The sequence below is a fragment of the Salvelinus fontinalis genome, unplaced genomic scaffold (assembly GCF_029448725.1).
Source record: "Salvelinus fontinalis isolate EN_2023a unplaced genomic scaffold, ASM2944872v1 scaffold_0591, whole genome shotgun sequence".
Taxonomy (NCBI): domain Eukaryota; kingdom Metazoa; phylum Chordata; class Actinopteri; order Salmoniformes; family Salmonidae; genus Salvelinus; species Salvelinus fontinalis.
Window position 1 is genome coordinate 43,639 of NW_026600800.1, and position 19,382 is coordinate 63,020.

The 19,382-nt window shown below is 42.5% G+C and overlaps 1 protein-coding gene across 1 annotated transcript in view; it reads right to left on the bottom strand.

Moving 5' to 3' along the window:
- LOC129846583 (IQ domain-containing protein E-like) overlaps positions 1–12,932 on the bottom strand; it is a 35,180-nt gene extending 22,248 nt beyond the window's left edge. Inside the window, exons 1-6 of the mRNA XM_055914528.1 lie at positions 12,804–12,932; positions 11,618–11,665; positions 11,431–11,476; positions 11,115–11,303; positions 4,321–4,370; positions 3,993–4,106 (exon numbers count right to left, since the gene is read on the bottom strand). Of these exons, the coding sequence (XP_055770503.1) occupies positions 3,993–4,106; positions 4,321–4,370; positions 11,115–11,303; positions 11,431–11,476; positions 11,618–11,665; positions 12,804–12,854 (498 nt within the window). The 5' untranslated portion in view covers positions 12,855–12,932. The remainder of the gene's footprint in view (positions 1–3,992; positions 4,107–4,320; positions 4,371–11,114; positions 11,304–11,430; positions 11,477–11,617; positions 11,666–12,803) is intronic.
- Between the last annotated feature and the right edge of the window lie 6,450 nt (positions 12,933–19,382).

Sequence of the window (19,382 nt, forward strand, 5' to 3'; positions counted from 1 at the left end):
AGAAGTTCGAACTGTTTGGGCATAGACCTGGAAAGTATGACAGAACTTTGCAGGCTATCTCTGCAGTAGATTGCAACTCCTCCCCCTTTGGCAGTTCTATCTTGACGGAAAGTGTTATAGTTGGGTATGGAAATCTCAGAATTTTTGGTGGCCTTCCTAAGCCAGGATTCGGACACGGCAAGGACATCAGGGTTGGCAGAGTGTGCTAAAGCGGTGAGTAAGGCAAACTTAGGGAGGAGGCTTCTGATGTTGACATGCATGAGGCCAAGGCTTTTTCGATCACAGAAGTCAACAAATGAGGGTGACTGGGGACATGCAGGGCCTGGGTTTACCTCCACATCACCCGAGGAACAGAGGAGTAGTAGGATGAGGGTGCGGCTAAAGGCTATCAAAACTGGTCGCCTAGAGCGTTGGGGACAAAGAATAAAAGGAGCAGATTTATGGGCGTGGTAGAATAGATTCTGGGCATAATGTGCAGACAGGGGTATGGTGGGGCGTGGGTACAGCGGAGGCAAGCCCAGGCACTGGGTGATGATAAGAGAGGTTGTATCTCTGGACATGCTGGTCTCAATGGGTGAGGTCACCGCATGTGTGGGGGGTGGGACCAAGGAGGTATCAGAGGTACGGAGAGTGGAACTACAGGGTCCATTGCAAACCAAAACAATGATAATGATAACTAGCCTGAACAACAGTATGCAAGGCATATTGATATTTGAGAGAGACATACAATAAGGCATAAAGTGATTGCAGGTCTTGATTGGGAGAGCTAGCTAAAACAACAGGTAAGATAACAGCAGCAATAACAGGGTGCTAGTCTAACACAGCAACAACAGGTAAAAATGGCGACGACTAGGCAGAGAGGGTCGGATTAACTACACACAGATCCTGAGTTAAAGCACAGAGCCGACAGATAAAACACAAATAAACAGAATGGAGTACCGTGAATTAATGGACAGTCAAGCATGCATCAGCTATGTAGCCAAGTGATCATAGTGTCCAGGGGGCAGCCGTAGATGGAGCAGGGAGGCCTCCACTAAGCTAGCACGCGGCGTTTAAAGTTAGTAGCCCGGGGGGTGGTCTGCTCAGACGGAGGGGGTCTGCTCAGACGTGGTCGTGTCAACAGAGAATCCAAGCCAGATGGCGATGGCGAAAGAGAGGTTGTGAATTGTAGAATTGTGTTTGCTAACTGGTGCTAGCTTCGTGGCAGTGGCGCTAGCTGCGCTAGCCGCAAGCTAGCTGTGAGGATCAGAAGCAGTGGCTCAGGGATTACGGCAGGAATCCGGCGTTGTTGTCGAGAGACAGTCCGATGCTGGTAAATTGGTGAGTAATATCCAGGCTAATACCAGGGCTGGTGTCTGTGCAGAAGGTAGAAGCTACTAGCAGCGGCAAAAAAAAAAATGGCTAAATTAGCTTGTAGCTGGTATTGTAGCCCAAGAATTCGCTGGTAGACCTCTTCAGCTAGCCGGCAGATGGGCCTAGCTCGAGGCTAGCTCAAGGCTAACTGGTGCTTGCTTCGGGACAGAGGTGTTAGCCAGTAGTAGCCACTCGGTTGCAGCTAGCTAGCTGTGATGATACGGTGTAATTGTCCAGAGCTTGCGTCAGGAATCCGGTGATGTGGTAGAGAAAAAGCAGTCCTGTATGCTCTGGGTTGATATCGCGCTTGCAGACTGGCAGGTATTGGCCCGGTATTGAAGCTGGCTGTGTCCGAGTTGAGGGTGAAGACCGCAGCAGTGGCTAACTGACTACTAGCTAGTAGCTAGTTATCTGGCTAGCTTCTGATTGGGGTTACGGTTCTAAAGTATAAAAAAAATAGCAGGTCCGTACCACATTGGGTGAGGCGGAGTGTAGAAATGTATATTCAGTTCCTAGATGGAAAGTGAAATTAAAATATATACGAAATGTATACGAAAAATACGAAGACTATTTACACAGGACAGGACAAAACAAAGACACGTCCGACTGCTACGCCACACTTGGATCACAATGATCTGCGGCCCACGCTTGGATTGCGTCCTACCTGACAGGTCGCTCCTACCAGGTGGCGTGGCGAGAATCTGTCTCCTCACCACGTGCTCTCACCACTGGTGTCCCCCAGGGCTCTGTTCTAGGCCCTCTCCTATTCTCGCTATACACCAAGTCACTTGGCTCTGTCATAACCTCACATGGTCTCTCCTATCATTGCTATGCAGACGACACACAACTAATCTTCTCCTTTCCCCCTTCTGATGACCAGGTGGCGAATCGCATCTCTGCATGTCTGGCAGACATATCAGTGTGGATGACGGATCACCACCTCAAGCTGAACCTCGGCAAGACGGAGCTGCTCTTCCTCCCGGGGAAGGACTGCCCGTTCCATGATCTCGCCATCACGGTTGACAACTCCATTGTGTCCTCCTCCCAGAGCGCTAAGAACCTTGGCGTGATCCTGGACAACACCCTGTCGTTCTCAACCAACATCAAGGCGGTGGCCCGTTCCTGTAGGTTCATGCTCTACAACATCCGCAGAGTACGACCCTGCCTCACACAGGAAGCGGCGCAGGTCCTAATCCAGGCACTTGTCATCTCCCGTCTGGATTACTGCAACTCGCTGTTGGCTGGGCTCCCTGCCTGTGCCATTAAACCCCTACAACTCATCCAGAACGCCGCAGCCCGTCTGGTGTTCAACCTTCCCAAGTTCTCTCACGTCACCCCGCTCCTCCGCTCTCTCCACTGGCTTCCAGTTGAAGCTCGCATCCGCTACAAGACCATGGTGCTTGCCTACGGAGCTGTGAGGGGAACGGCACCTCAGTACCTCCAGGCTCTGATCAGGCCCTACACCCAAACAAGGGCACTGCGTTCATCCACCTCTGGCCTGCTCGCCTCCCTACCACTGAGGAAGTACAGTTCCCGCTCAGCCCAGTCAAAACTGTTCGCTGCTCTGGCCCCCCAATGGTGGAACAAACTCCCTCACGACGCCAGGACAGCGGAGTCAATCACCACCTTCCGGAGACACCTGAAACCCCACCTCTTTAAGGAATACCTAGGATAGGATAAAGTAATCCTTCTCACTCCCCCCCCCCTTAAAAGATTTAGATGCACTATTGTAAAGTGGCCGTTCCACTGGATGTCATAAGGTGAATGCACCAATTTGTAAGTCGCTCTGGATAAGAGCGTCTGCTAAATGACTTAAATGTAAATGTAAATCTGTTACAGAGACCTCCATGGAGTCACTATGATCTGTTACAGAGACCTCCATGGAGTCACTATGATATGTTACAGAGACCTCCATGGAGTCACTATGATCTGTTACAGAGACCTCCATGGAGTCACTATGATCTGTTACAGAGACCTCCATGGAGTCACTATGATCTGTTACAGAGACCTCCATGGAGTAAGTTGGTGGGGATCAGTATGATCTGAGGTGATGATGCTGGGGGTCACTATGATCTGAGGTGATGCTGCTGGGGGTCAGTATGATCTGAGGTGATGCTGCTGGGGGTCAGTATGATCTGAGGTGATGCTGCTGGGGGTCAGTATGATCTGAGGTGATGCTGCTGGGGGTCACTATGATCTGAGGTGATGCTGCTTGGGGTCACTATGATCTGAGGTGATGCTGCTGGGGGTCAGTATGATCTGAGGTGATGATGCTGGGGGTCAGTATGATCTGATGTGATGCTGCTGGGGGTCAGTATGATCTGAGGTGATGCTGCTGGGGGTCAGTATGATCTGAGGTGATGCTGCTGGGGGTCAGTATGATCTGAGGTGATGATGCTGCTGGGGGTCAGTATGATCTGAGGTGATGATGCTGCTGGGGGTCAGTATGATCTGAGGTGATGATGCTGCTGGGGTCAGTATGATCTGAGGTGATGATGCTGCTGGGGGTCAGTATGATCTGAGGTGATGATGCTGGGGGTCACTATGATCTGAGGTGATGCTGCTGGGGGTCAGTATGATCTGAGGTGATGCTGCTGGGGGTCAGTATGATCTGAGGTGATGATGCTGGGGGTTGGTACCTTGGTGGGATCCAGCAGCTGTTCTATTTGCTTGTCTTTCTTAGTTTTGTCCTCCTCCAGACGCCGTAGTTTGGCTTTCATCCTGTCCTTCTCGGACTTCTGAGCCTGAAGACTCTGGAGAGGAACAAACAGACCTGATCAATTCCTCTGAGTTCAGGATTAAAGCCATTAGATTTCTGCCATTTACTAGAAGGTTCTAAATGTCCAACACCTACTACAAAGTAGGATCAATGAGTAAGCCAGCTAACTTGCCTAAATATTCCAAAAATACCTTTGTTTTGTGTGTGTGTGTGTGTGTGTGTGTGTGTGTGTGTGTGTGTTTCGTTACCTTCTTGAGGTGGATGATCTCATCGTACATGTCCTCCTTCTCTCTGTAGTCTGGAGGGAGAATAACTGTTACACACTGTAGAATAACTGTTACACACTGTAGAATAACTGTTACACTGTAGAATAACTGTTACACTGTAGAATAACTGTTACATACTGTAGAACAACTGTTACACTGTAGAATAACTGTTACACACTGTAGAATAACTGTTACACACTGTAGAATAACTGTTACACACTGTAGAATAACTGTTACACACTGTAGAATAACTGTTACACTGTAGAATAACTGTTACACACTGTGGAATAACTGTTACACACTGTAGAATAACTGTTACACTGTAGAATAACTGTTACACTGTAGAATAACTGTTACACACTGTGGAATAACTGTTACACACTGTAGAATAACTGTTACACTGTAGAATAACTGTTACACTGTAGAATAACTGTTACACTGTAGAATAACTGTTACACTGTAGAATAACTGTTACACACTGTGGAATAACTGTTACACACTGTAGAATAACTGTTACACACTGTAGAATAACTGTTACATACTGTAGAATAACTGTTACATACTGTAGAATAACTGTTACATACTGTAGAACAACTGTTACACTGTAGAATAACTGTTACACACACTAGAATAACTGTTAAACACTGTAGAATAACTGTTACACACTGTACAATAACTGTTACAAACTCTGTAGAATAACTGTTACAAACTCTGTAGAATAACTGTTAAACACTGTAGAATAACTGTTACACTGTAGAATAACTGTTACACACTGTGTAATAACTGTTACACACTGTAGAATAACTGTTACACACTGTAGAATAACTGTTACACACTGTAGAATAACTGTTAAACACTGTAGAATAACTGTTAAACACTGTAGAATAACTGTTAGACACTGTAGAATAACTGTTAGACACTGTAGAATAACTGTTACACTGTAGAATAACTGTTACACACACTGTAGAATAACTGTAGAATAACTGTTACACACTGTAGAATAACTGTTACACACTGTAGAATAACTGTTACACACTGTAGAATAACTGTTACACACTGTAGAATAACTGTTACACACTGTAGAATAACTGTTACACACTGTAGAATAACTGTTACACACTGTAGAATAACTGTTACACACTGTAGAATAACTGTTACACACTGTAGAATAACTGTTACACACTGTAGAATAACTGTTACACACTGTAGAATAACTGTTACACACTGTAGAATAACTGTTACACACTGTGGAATAACTGTTACACACTGTGGAATAACTGTTACACACTGTAGAATAACTGTTAAACACTGTAGAATAACTGTTAAACACTGTAGAATAACTGTTACACTGTAGAATAACTGTTACACTGTAGAATAACTGTTACACACTGTAGAATAACTGTTACACTGTAGAATAACTGTTACACTGTAGAATAACTGTTACACTGTAGAATAACTGTTACACACTGTAGAATAACTGTTACACACTGTAGAATAACTGTTACACACTGTAGAATAACTGTTGCAAACTGTAGAATAACTGTTGCAAACTGTAGAATAACTGTTACACACTGTAGAATAACTGTTACACACTGTAGAATAACTGTTACACTGTAGAATAACTGTTACACACTGTAGAATAATTGTTACACACTGTAGAATAACTGTTACACACTGTAGAACAACTGTTACACACTGTAGAATAACTGTTACACACTGTAGAATAACTGTTACACACTGTAGAATAACTGTTACACACTGTAGAATAAATGTTACACACTGTAGAATAAATTTAACACTGTAGAATAACTGTATAATAACTGTTACATTGTAGAATAACTGTAGAATAATTGTTACACACTGTAGAATAACTGTTACACACTGTAGAATAACTGTTACACACTGTAGAATAACTGTTACACACTGTAGAATAACTGTTACACACTGTAGAATAACTGTTACACACTGTAGAATAAATGTTACACACTGTAGAATAACTGTTACACTGTAGAATAACTGTTACACTGTAGAATAACTGTTACACACTGTAGAATGACTGTTACACTGTAGAATAACTGTTACACTGTAGAATAACTGTTACACACTGTAGAATAACTGTTACATTGTAGAATAACTGTTACACACTGTAGAATAACTGTTACACACTGTAGAATAACTGTTACACACTGTAGAATAACTGTTACATTGTAGAATAACTGTTACACACTGTAGAATACCTGTTACACCGTAAAAAAACTGTTACATTGTAGAATAACTGTTACACTGTAGAATAACTGTTACACACTGTAGAATAACTGTTACATTGTAGAATAACTGTTACATTGTAGAATAACTGTTACATTGTAGAATAACTGTTACATTGTAGAATAACTGTTACACTGTAGAATAACTGTAGAATAACTGTTACACACTGTAGAATAACTGTTACACCGTAAAATAACTGTTACACCGTAAAATAACTGTTACATTGTAGAATAACTGTTACACCGTAAAATAACTGTTACATTGTAAAATAACTGTTACATTGTAGAATAACTGTTACACTGTAGAATAACTGTTACACCGTAAAATAACTGTTACACCGTAAAATAACTGTTACATTGTAGAATAACTGTTACACTGTAGAATAACTGTTACACACTGTAGAATAACTGTTACACTGTAGAATAACTGTTACACACTGTAGAATAACTGTTACATTGTAGAATAACTGTTACATTGTAGAATAACTGTTACATTGTAGAATAACTGTTACATTGTAGAATAACTGTTACACTGTAGAATAACTGTTACACTGTAGAATAACTGTTACACTGTAGAATAACTGTTACACACTGTAGAATAACTGTTACACTGTAGAATAACTGTTACACTGTAGAATAACTGTTACACACTGTAGAATAACTGTTACACACTGTAGAATAACTGTTACACACTGTAGAATAACTGTTACACACACTAGAATAACTGTTAAACACTGTAGAATAACTGTTACACACTGTAGAATAACTGTTACACTGTAGAATAACTGTTACACACACTAGAATAACTGTTAAACACTGTAGAATAACTGTTACACACTGTAGAATAACTGTTACACTGTAGAATAACTGTTACACACTGTAGAATAACTGTTACACACTGTAGAATAACTGTTACACACACTAGAATAACTGTTAAACACTGTAGAATAACTGTTACACACTGTAGAATAACTGTTACACACTGTAGAATAACTGTTACACTGTAGAATAACTGTTACACACTGTAGAATAACTGTTACACTGTAGAATAACTGTTAAACACTGTAGAATAACTGTTACATTGTAGAATAACTGTTACACACTAGAATAACTGTTACACTGTAGAATAACTGTTACACTGTAGAATAGCACACACACACACACACTCACACACACACGCACACACCATTGGGTGAGGAGTGCAGGTGTTTGGGTTTCTTAATGCCCAGAGCCTGTTGGAGATACTCTGGAGTACAGGGAGAAGAGGAGAGACAGGCTGAGGTGTGTGTTGTGTCAAAGTCAACTCTCAGAGACTGGGACAGACCTAGAGAGAGAGAGAGGAGAGAGAGAGGAGAGACAGGCTGAGGTGTTGTGTCAAAGTCAACTCTCAGAGACTGAGACAGGCCTAGAGAGAGAGAAAAGAGAGACAGGTTGAGGTGTGTGTTGTGTCAAAGTCAACTCTCAGAGACTGGGACAGACCTAGAGAGAGAGAGAGAGAGAAAGAGAGAGAGAGAGAATAACATATTTTTAATACAATGGTAGACATATAATGAATAATGTTGTGAAAGACATGGTTCCCCTCTGAGCAAAACATATCACTAGGGTCAACAAAACCCTACAAGCTGTCAGCTGGAATAACATGCAACAAGATACCACACTAGCTGAATAACTGTGTGTGTATGTCCCTATGGAGGTTAGGAATAGAGTTGTCTCTCTGGTTTCTATGGAGGTTTAGGAATAGAGTTGTCTCTCTGGTTTCTACGGAGGTTTAGGAATAGAGTTGTCTGGTTTCTACGGAGGTTTAGGAATAGAGTTGTCTCTCTGGTTTCTATGGAGGTTTAGGAATAGAGTTGTCTCTCTGGTTTCTATGGAGGTTTAGGAATAGAGTTGTCTCTGGTTTCTATGGAGGTTTAGGAATAGAGTTGTCTCTGGTTTCTATGGAGGTTTAGGAATAGAGTTGTCTGGTTTCTACGGAGGTTTAGGAATAGAGTTGTCTCTCTGGTTTCTATGGAGGTTTAGGAATAGAGTTGTCTCTCTGGTTTCTATGGAGGTTTAGGAATAGAGTTGTCTCTGGTTTCTATGGAGGTTTAGGAATAGAGTTGTCTGGTTTCTACGGAGGTTTAGGAATAGAGTTGTCTCTCTGGTTTCTATGGAGGTTTAGGAATAGAGTTGTCTCTCTGGTTTCTATGGAGGTTTAGGAATAGAGTTGTCTCTAGTTTCTATGGAGGTTTATGAATAGAGTTGTCTCTCTGGTTTCTATGGAGGTTTAGGAATAGAGTTGTCTCTCTGGTTTCTATGGAGGTTTAGGAATAGAGTTGTCTCTCTGGTTTCTATGGAGGTTTAGGAATAGAGTTGTCTCTCTGGTTTCTATGGAGGTTTAGGAATAGAGTTGTCTCTCTGGTTTCTATGGAGGTTTAGGAATAGAGTTGTCTCTGGTTTCTATGGAGGTTTAGGAATAGAGTTGTCTCTCTGGTTTCTATGGAGGTTTAGGAATAGAGTTGTCTCTCTGGTTTCTACGGAGGTTTAGGAATAGAGTTGTCTCTCTGGTTTCTACGGAGGTTTAGGAATAGAGTTGTCTCTCTGGTTTCTATGGAGGTTTAGGAATAGAGTTGTCTCTGGTTTCTATGGAGGTTTAGGAATAGAGTTGTCTCTCTGGTTTCTATGGAGGTTTAGGAATAGAGTTGTCTCTGGTTTCTATGGAGGTTTAGGAATAGAGTTGTCTCTGGTTTCTATGGAGGTTTAGGAATAGAGTTGTCTCTCTGGTTTCTATGGAAGTTTAGGAATAGAGTTGTCTCTCTGGTTTCTATGGAGGTTGAGGAACAGAGTTGTCTCTCTGGTTTCTATGGAGGTTTAGGAATAGAGTTGTCTCTGGTTTCTATGGAGGTTTAGGAATAGAGTTGTCTCTGGTTTCTATGGAGGTTTAGGAATAGAGTTGTCTCTCTGGTTTCTATGGAAGTTTAGGAATAGAGTTGTCTCTCTGGTTTCTATGGAGGTTTAGGAATAGAGTTGTCTCTCTGGTTTCTATGGAGGTTGAGGAACAGAGTTGTCTCTCTGGTTTCTATGGAGGTTTAGGAATAGAGTTGTCTCTCTGGTTTCTATGGAGGTTGAGGAACAGAGTTGTCTCTCTGGTTTCTATGGAGGTTTAGGAATAGAGTTGTCTCTCTGGTTTCTATGGAGGTTTAGGAATAGAGTTGTCTCTGGTTTCTATGGAGGTTTAGGAATAGAGTTGTCTCTCTGGTTTCTACGGAGGTTTAGGAATAGAGTTGTCTCTGGTTTCTACGGAGGTTTAGGAATAGAGTTGTCTCTCTGGTTTCTACGGAGGTTTAGGAATAGAGTTGTCTCTCTGGTTTCTACGGAGGTTTAGGAATAGAGTTGTCTCTCTGGTTTCTATGGAGGTTTAGGAATAGAGTTGTCTCTCTGGTTTCTATGGAGGTTTAGGAATAGAGTTGTCTCTGGTTTCTATGGAGGTTTAGGAATAGAGTTGTCTCTCTGGTTTCTATGGAGGTTTAGGAATAGAGTTGTCTCTGGTTTCTATGGAGGTTTAGGAATAGAGTTGTCTCTGGTTTCTATGGAGGTTTAGGAATAGAGTTGGCTCTCTGGTTTCTATGGAGATTTAGGAATAGAGTTGTCTCTGGTTTCTATGGAGGTTTAGGAATAGAGTTGTCTCTGGTTTCTATGGAGGTTTAGGAATAGAGTTGTCTCTCTGGTTTCTATGGAAGTTTAGGAATAGAGTTGTCTCTCTGGTTTCTATGGAGGTTGAGGAACAGAGTTGTCTCTCTGGTTTCTATGGAGGTTTAGGAATAGAGTTGTCTCTGGTTTCTATGGAGGTTTAGGAATAGAGTTGTCTCTGGTTTCTATGGAGGTTTAGGAATAGAGTTGTCTCTCTGGTTTCTATGGAGGTTTAGGAATAGAGTTGTCTCTCTGGTTTCTATGGAGGTTTAGGAATAGAGTTGTCTCTCTGGTTTCTATGGAGGTTTAGGAATAGAGTTGTCTCTGGTTTCTATGGAGGTTTAGGAATAGAGTTGTCTCTCTGGTTTCTATGGAGGTTTAGGAATAGAGTTGTCTCTCTGGTTTCTATGGAGGTTTAGGAATAGAGTTGTCTCTCTGGTTTCTATGGAGGTTTAGGAATAGAGTTGTCTCTCTGGTTTCTATGGAGGTTTAGGAATAGAGTTGTCTCTCTGGTTTCTATGGAGGTTTAGGAATAGAGTTGTCTCTCTGGTTTCTATGGAGGTTTAGGAATAGAGTTGTCTCTGGTTTCTATGGAAGTTTAGGAATAGAGTTGTCTGGTTTCTATGGAGGTTTAGGAATAGAGTTGTCTCTCTGGTTTCTATGGAGGTTTAGGAATAGAGTTGTCTCTCTGGTTTCTATGGAGGTTTAGGAATAGAGTTGTCTCTGGTTTCTATGGAGGTTTAGGAATAGAGTTGTCTCTCTGTAGTACAGCCACATTGGTATGTTAGTAAAGAGCTGGTTTCTACGGTGATAAAGTTCTGTTTAAATTTCCATGGGACCCACCGTGCCCGTTGCTTAGCGAAGCCAGACAGCTCTCTCTGGGGGTCCGAGCTGTCTCACCCCTCTCCAACAGAGTGTCACCTCTCCCCCCTAGGGCCTCCCCCCTCTCCCCCAGAGTTCCTCTCAGGGGCCTCCAGGCTGACACCGCTGATCTCCTCGGGTTCACATCCATACTGGAGAGATACGGAGACCCTGCGCACACACACACACACACACACGGACAGACAGACAGACAGACAACAAAGTTAGGGTGGTAAAAGCAATGGAGATGAATTTGATTCTCAAAGTCAGATGTATTGTAGATGATAGCTGGTCTTACTGGGAGAAGGGGGAGGTTTACCAGACAGCTTCTTTTTCCTGGCTTTCTGTTGAGACACAAACCAGAGTTAGGAGAACTCACAAACACACCACACACACACACACACACACACACACACACACACACACACACACACACACACACACACACACACACACACACAGGAGTGGACAGAAAGTCATCTCACCTTTCCAGAGTCTGATATGCAGGTAGCAAGAGAAAGTCCATCCTCGACCTTGGAGACAAGGAGAGGATAATTAGTTAGTAAGTCTATCTATACAACTTATGGTAGACTAATAGAGTAACTACAATAACTGCTGTTACGGTGATGTCGCAAAACAGTATCCAATCTACAGAAGTAGTATTACAGAGGCTAACTAAAACAGTATCCAATCTACAGAAGTAGTATTACATAGGCTAACCAAAACAGTATCCAATCTACAGAAGTAGTATTACAGAGGCTAACTTAAACAGTATCCAATCTACAGAAGTAGTATTACAGAGGCTAACCAAAACAGTATCCAATCTACAGAAGTAGTATTACATAGGCTAACTAAAACAGTATCCAATCTACAGAAGTAGTATTACAGAGACTAACTAAAACAGTATCCAATCTACAGAAGTAGTATTACATAGGCTAACTAAAACAGTATCCAATCTACAGAAGTAGTATTACAGAGACTAACTAAAACAGTATCCAATCTACAGAAGTAGTATTACAGAGGCTAACTAAAACAGTATCCAATCTACAGAAGTAGTATTACAGAGACTAACTAAAACAGTATCCAATCTACAGAAGTAGTATTACAGAGGCTAACTAAAACAGTATCCAATCTACAGAAGTAGTATTACAGAGGCTAACTAAAACAGTATCCAATCTACAGAAGTAGTATTACAGAGGCTAAACTAAAATAGTATCCAATCTACAGAAGTAGTATTACAGTAGCTAACTAAAACAGTATCCAATCTACAGAAGTAGTACTACAGAGGCTAACTAAAACAGTATCCAATCTACAGAAGTAGTACTACAGAGGCTAACTAAAACAGTATATAATCTACAGAAGTAGTATTACAGAGGCTAACTAAAACAGTATCCAATCTACAGAAATAGTACTACAGCAGCTAACTAAAACAGTATCCAATCTACAGAAGTAGTATTACAGAGGCTAACTAAAACAGTATCCAATCTACAGAAATAGTACTACAGCAGCTAACTAAAACAGTATCCAATCTACAGAAGTAGTATTACAGAGGCTAACTAAAACAGTATCCAATCTACAGAAATAGTACTACAGCAGCTAACTAAAACAGTGTTGGCGTTATAAATAACACATTGGCCGTGTACAAGTTGAGCATCGCTGTTGTTGACGCACCAGATCTTCTAGGTCTTCGTCCGTCGGGATATCGCTGGCCACGAGAGGCATCGTTGAAGTTGGATACAGATAAAATGATAAACTAATCTCTCTTTGGAGGAATTGGACAGTTGTAGAACCTCTCCTTGCGTGTTCTTGTCATTTTTCGATGCTTCATTTCGCTATGTTGACACGTTTGCCTTAGCTATAGCTGCGGGAAAAACAAGCATTTGGTAGGAATATATATTTTTTTAAACACCTCTTACTTTGAGATCAAAACATAATCAAATGCCTGTCCTCAAAACGATACGAAAGCAACTGTAGCCTAGCAGCTATAACCTACCCCATGCGATTATTTTAGATTTCGTACGAGCACAGCAGACACCTACAATCTCTCGTATTACACCGTTGCTTGGAATAAACGATGCAGAAATGGAAATATCATTTGCGGCGGTTTGCCTTCTATAATAATTCCTCTGATGTTGTTTCTCGGGCTATCTCTGTGGCATCAGTAGTCTAGCAACAAGAAACAATTGTAGCCGAGCAGCAATACGTTAATGTTCGTTTATGAGCGTCTTTGCTGCGCAGGTTTTGCGCAGACCATGACCGAGTGCTTCTTCTATGGTTTTCACTGTTCAGACAAAAACCCATAATCAATTTAAATATCTTATTATTATTGTGCATGTAAACGTACTCACTGACTGGCCTAACTCGAGGGTGTTACTGTGTGTATACATAGTTAGTGTCTTCATTTCATAGTAAAGCTGTGGCACTTCATCTGGAAAGTCATTGCTGTTTCATGCCAACTTGTGTATCCGCTGTCAGAAGCTTGTGTATGGCGTCATATGTTGCTGAAACTGGCTTGAATGTTAGCTAACGTGTGTGCTAACCCAGCTAGCTAGCTGTTTACTGTTCAAAGGCAGGTATGGGACTCTGAGTGAATGTCAGAGACACTGTGGATACTGCTGTCAGGTGTCTGTCTGTGGATACTGCTGTCAGGTGTCTGTCTGTGGATACTGTGGCAGGTGTCTGTCTGTGGATACTGCTGTCAGGTGTCTGTCTGTGGATACTGTGGCAGGTGTCTGTCTGTGGATACTATGGCAGGTGTCTGTCTGTGGATACTGCTGTAAGGTGTCTGTGGATACTGTGGCAGGTGTCTGTCTGTGGATACTGCTGTCAGGTGTCTGTCTGTGGATACTGCTGTCAGGTGTCTGTCTGTGGATACTGCTGTCAGGTGTCTGTCTGTGGATACTGTGGCAGGTGTCTGTCTGTGGATACTGCTGTCAGGTGTCTGTCTGTGGATACTGTGGCAGGTGTCTGTCTGTGGATACTATGGCAGGTGTCTGTCTGTGGATACTGCTGTCAGGTGTCTGTGGATACTGCTGTCAGGTGTCTGTCTGTGGATACTGCTGTCAGGTGTCTGTCTGTGGATACTGTGGCAGGTGTCTGTCTGTGGATACTGCTGTCAGGTGTCTGTCTGTGGATACTGTGGCAGGTGTCTGTCTGTGGATACTGCTGTCAGGTGTCTGTCTGTGGATACTGTGGCAGGTGTCTGTGGATACTGTGGCAGGTGTCTGTGGATACTGTGTCAGGTGTCTGTGGATACTGTGTCAGGTGTCTGTCTGTGGATACTGCTGTCAGGTGTCTGTCTGTGGATACTGTGGCAGGTGTCTGTCTGTGGATACTATGGCAGGTGTCTGTCTGTGGATACTGCTGTCAGGTGTCTGTGGATACTGTGGCAGGTGTCTGTCTGTGGATACTGCTGTCAGGTGTCTGTCTGTGGATACTGTGGCAGGTGTCTGTCTGTGGATACTGCTGTCAGGTGTCTGTCTGTGGATACTGTGGCAGGTGTCTGTGGATACTGTGGCAGGTGTCTGTGGATACTGTGTCAGGTGTCTGTGGATACTGTGTCAGGTGTCTGTGGATACTGCTGTCAGGTGTCTGTCAGTGGATACTGCTGTCAGGTGTCTGTCTGTGGATACTGCTGCCGGGTGTCTGTCTGTGGATACTGCTGTCAGGTGTCTGTGGATACTGCTGTCAGGTGTCTGTCTGTGGATACTGCTGTCAGGTGTCTGTCTGTGGATACTGCTGCCGGGTATCTGTCTGTGGATACTGCTGTCAGGTGTCTGTGGATACTGCTGTCAGGTGTCTGTCTGTGGATACTGCTGTCAGGTGTCTGTCTGTGGATACTGCTGCCGGGTGTCTGTCTGTGGATACTGCTGTCAGGTGTCTGTGGATACTGCTGTCAGGTGTCTGTGGATACTGCTGTCAGGTGTCTGTGGATACTGCTCTCAGGTGTCTGTCTGTGGATACTGTGGCAGGTGTCTGTCTGTGGATACTGCTGTCAGGTGTCTGTGGATACTGCTGTCAGGTGTCTATCTGTGGATACTGCTGTCAGGTGTCTGTGGATACTGCTGTCAGGTGTCTATCTGTGGATACTGCTGTCAGGTGTCTGTGGATACTACTGTCAGGAGTCTGTGGATACTGCTGTCAGGTGTCTGTCTGTGGATACTGCTGTCAGGAGTCTGTCTGTGGATACTGCTGTCAGGTGTCTGTGGATACTGCTGTCAGGTGTCTGTCTGTGGATACTGCTGTCAGGTGTCTGTCTGTGGATACTGCTGTCAGGAGTCTGTCTGTGGATACTGCAGTCAGGTGTCTGTGGATACTGCTGTCAGGTGTCTGTCTGTGGATACTGCTGTCAGGTGTCTGTCTGTGGATACTGCTGTCAGGTGTCTGTGGATACTACTGTCAGGTGTCTGTGGATACTGCTGTCAGGTGTCTGTCTGTGGATACTGCTGTCAGGTGTCTGTCTGTGGATACTGCTGTCAGGTGTCTGTGGATACTGCTGTCAGGTGTCTGTCTGTGGATACTGCTGTCAGGAGTCTGTCTGTGGATACTGCAGCCAGGTGTCTGTGGATACTGCTGTCAGGTGTCTGTCTGTGGATACTGCTGTCAGGTGTCTGTCTGTGGATACTGCTGTCAGGTGTCTGTCTGTGGATACTGCTGTCAGGTGTCTGTGGATACTGCTGTCAGGAGTCTGTGGATACTGCTGTCAGGTGTCTGTGGATACTGCTTTCAGGTGTCTGTGGATACTGCTGTCAGGTGTCTGTTAATACTGCTGTCAGGAGTCTGTGGATACTGCTGTCAGGATTCTGTCTGTGGATACTGCTGTCAGGTGTCTGTCTGTGGATACTGCTGTCAGGTGTCTGTGGATACTGCTGTCAGGAGTCTGTGGATACTGCTGTCAGGAGTCTGTCTGTGGATACTGCTGTCAGGTGTCTGTGGATACTGCTGTCAGGACAGGGACAGAGATGAGAGAGTCAACATAAAGTTGTTCGTCACAAGACTCTGAGGTCCAGAATCAGTCTCAGGTAAGAATCAGTCTCAGGTAAGAATCAGTCTCAGGTAAGAATCAGTCTCAGGTAAGAATCAGTCTCAGGTAAGAATCAGTCTCAGGTAAGAGACTTTATCTCAGAGTTTAAAGCCGAGTCCCTTGTCGTGAAAGGAGGGAGAGAGAAAGAAAGACACACAGAGATACAGAGAGAGGGAGAGATAGAGAGATGTGTTTTGGCAATATTAATCAATATGGCATGGCAATTAACACATTGAGAGAGAGAGAAAGAGACAAAGACAGAGCAAGAGAGACTGAGAGAGAGAGAGAGAGAGAGAGAGAGAGAGAGAGAGAGAGAGAGAGAGAGAGAGAGAGAGAGAGAGAGAGAGAGAGAGAGAGAGAGAGAGAGAGAGAGAGAGAGAGAGAGAGAGAGAGAGAGAGAGAGAGAGAGAGAGAGATCCCCTTTCTGTGGCCCCTTGGTACAGAACAGTATCATATTCTCCCTGTTTATTCAGGTGGTCTTCACTATGCTCTACATAGACACACACACATGCACGCAGTCACACACACCCACACACACACATGAAGGCTCACACAGACACGCACGAAGGCACACACACTCTGTGTGTGTCTCTGCCAGTCTGTCCATCCAAAGTATTCTCTTCTCTATCTGTCTGTCTGTTCGGCTAGGTGACCCCTCCTCTCTCTGTGCTGTAAGGATGATGCAGTGTACAGGATATACAGTGGGGCAAAAAAGTATTTAGTCGGCCACCAATTGTGCAAGTTCTCCCACTTAAAAAGATGAGAGAGGCCTGTAATTTTCATCATAGGTACACTTCAACTATGACAGACAAAATTAGGAGAAAAAAATCCAGAAAATCACATTGTAGGATTTTTTATGAATTTATTTGCAAATTATGGTGGGAAATAAGTATTTGGTCAATAACAAAAGTTTATCTCAATACTTTGTTATATACCCTTTGTTGGCAATGACATAAAGTGTACATCAGTAGAAACCCTACTCCTATATAACCCTACTCCTATATAACCCTACTCCTATATAACCCTACTCCTATATAACCCTACTCCTATATAACCCTACTCCTATATAACCCTACTCCTGGCCTATATATAATGTACATCAGTAGAAACCCTACTCCTAGCCTGTATATAATGTACATAAGTAGAAACCCTACTCCTATATAACCCTACTCTTATATAACCCTACTCCTAGCCTATATATAATGTACATCAGTAGAAACCCTACTCCTAGCCTATATATAATGTACATAAGCAGAAACCCTACTCCTATATAACCCTACTCCTATATAACCCTACTCCTATATAACCCTACTCCTATAAAACCCTACTCCTAGCCTATATATAATGTACATCAGTAGAAACCCTACTCCTAGCCTATATATAATGTACATAAGCAGAAACCCTACTCCTATATAACCCTACTCCTATATAACCCTACTCCTATATAACCCTACTCCTATATAACCCTACTCCTAGCCTATATATAATGTACATCAGTAGAAACCCTACTCCTGGCCTATATATAATGTACATCAGTAGAAACCCTACTCCTGGCCTATATATAATGTACATCAGTAGAAACCCTACTCCTAGCCTATATATAATGTACATCAGTAGAAACCCTACTCCTAGCCTCTATATAATGTACATCAGTAGAAACCCTACTCCTAGACCATATATAATGTACATCAGTAGAAACCCTACTCCTGGCCTATATATAATGTACATAAGTAGAATCCCTACTCCTAGCCTCTATATAATGTCCATCAGTTGAAACCCTACTCCTAGACCATATATAATGTACATCAGTAGAAACCCTACTCCTGGCCTATATATAATGTACATAAGTAGAATCCCTACTCCTAGCCTCTATATAATGTACATCAGTTGAATCCCTACTCCTAGCCTCTATATAATGTACATCAGTTGAATCCCTACTCCTAGCCTCTATATAATGTCCATCAGTTGAAACCCTACTCCTAGACCATATATAATGTACATCAGTAGAAACCCTACTCCTGGCCTATATATAATGTACATCAGTAGAAACCCTACTCCTGGCCTATATATAATGTACATCAGTAGAAACCCTACTCCTAGCCAATATATAATGTACATCAGTAGAAACCCTACTCCTAGCCAATATATAATGTACATCAGTAGAAACCCTACTCCTAGCCAATATATAATGTACATCAGTAGAAACCCTACTCCTAGCCAATATATAATGTACATCAGTAGAAACCCTACTCCTAGCCAATATATAATGTACATAAGGAGAAACCCTACTCCTAGCTTATATATAATGTACATCAGTAGAAACCCTACTCCTAGCCTATATATAATGTACATTAGTAGAAACCCTACTCCTAGCCTATATATAATGTACATCAGTAGAAACCCTACTCCTGGCCTATATATAATGTACATCAGTAGAAACCCTACTCCTAGCCAATATATAATGTACATAAGGAGAAACCCTACTCCTAGCTTATATATAATGTACATAAGTAGAAACCCTACTCCTATATAACCCTACTCCTATATAACCCTACTCCTAGCCTATATATAATGTACATAAGTAGAAACCCTACTCCTAGCTTATATATAATGTACATAAGTAGAAACCCTACTCCTATATAACCCTACTCCTATATAACCCTACTCCTAGCCTATATATAATGTACATAAGTAGAAACCCTACTCCTAGCTTATATATAATGTACATAAGTAGAAACCCTACTCCTATATAACCCTACTCCTATATAACCCTACTCCTAGCCTATATATAATGTACATAAGTAGAAACCCTACTCCTATATAACCCTACTCCTATATAACCCTACTCCTAGCCTATATATAATGTACATAAGTAGAAACCCTACTCCTATATAACCCTACTCCTATATAACCCTACTCCTATATAACCCTACTCCTATATAACCCTACTCCTAGCCTATATATAATGTACATAAGTAGAAACCCTACTCCTATATAACCCTACTCCTATATAACCCTACTCCTAGCCTATATATAATGTACATCAGTAGAAACCCTACTCCTAGCCTATATATAATGTACATCAGTAGAAACCCTACTCCTGGCCTATATATAATGTACATCAGTAGAAACCCTACTCCTAGCCTATATATAATGTACATCAGTAGAAACCCTACTCCTAGCCTATATATAATGTACATCAGTAGAAACCCTACTCCTGGCCTATA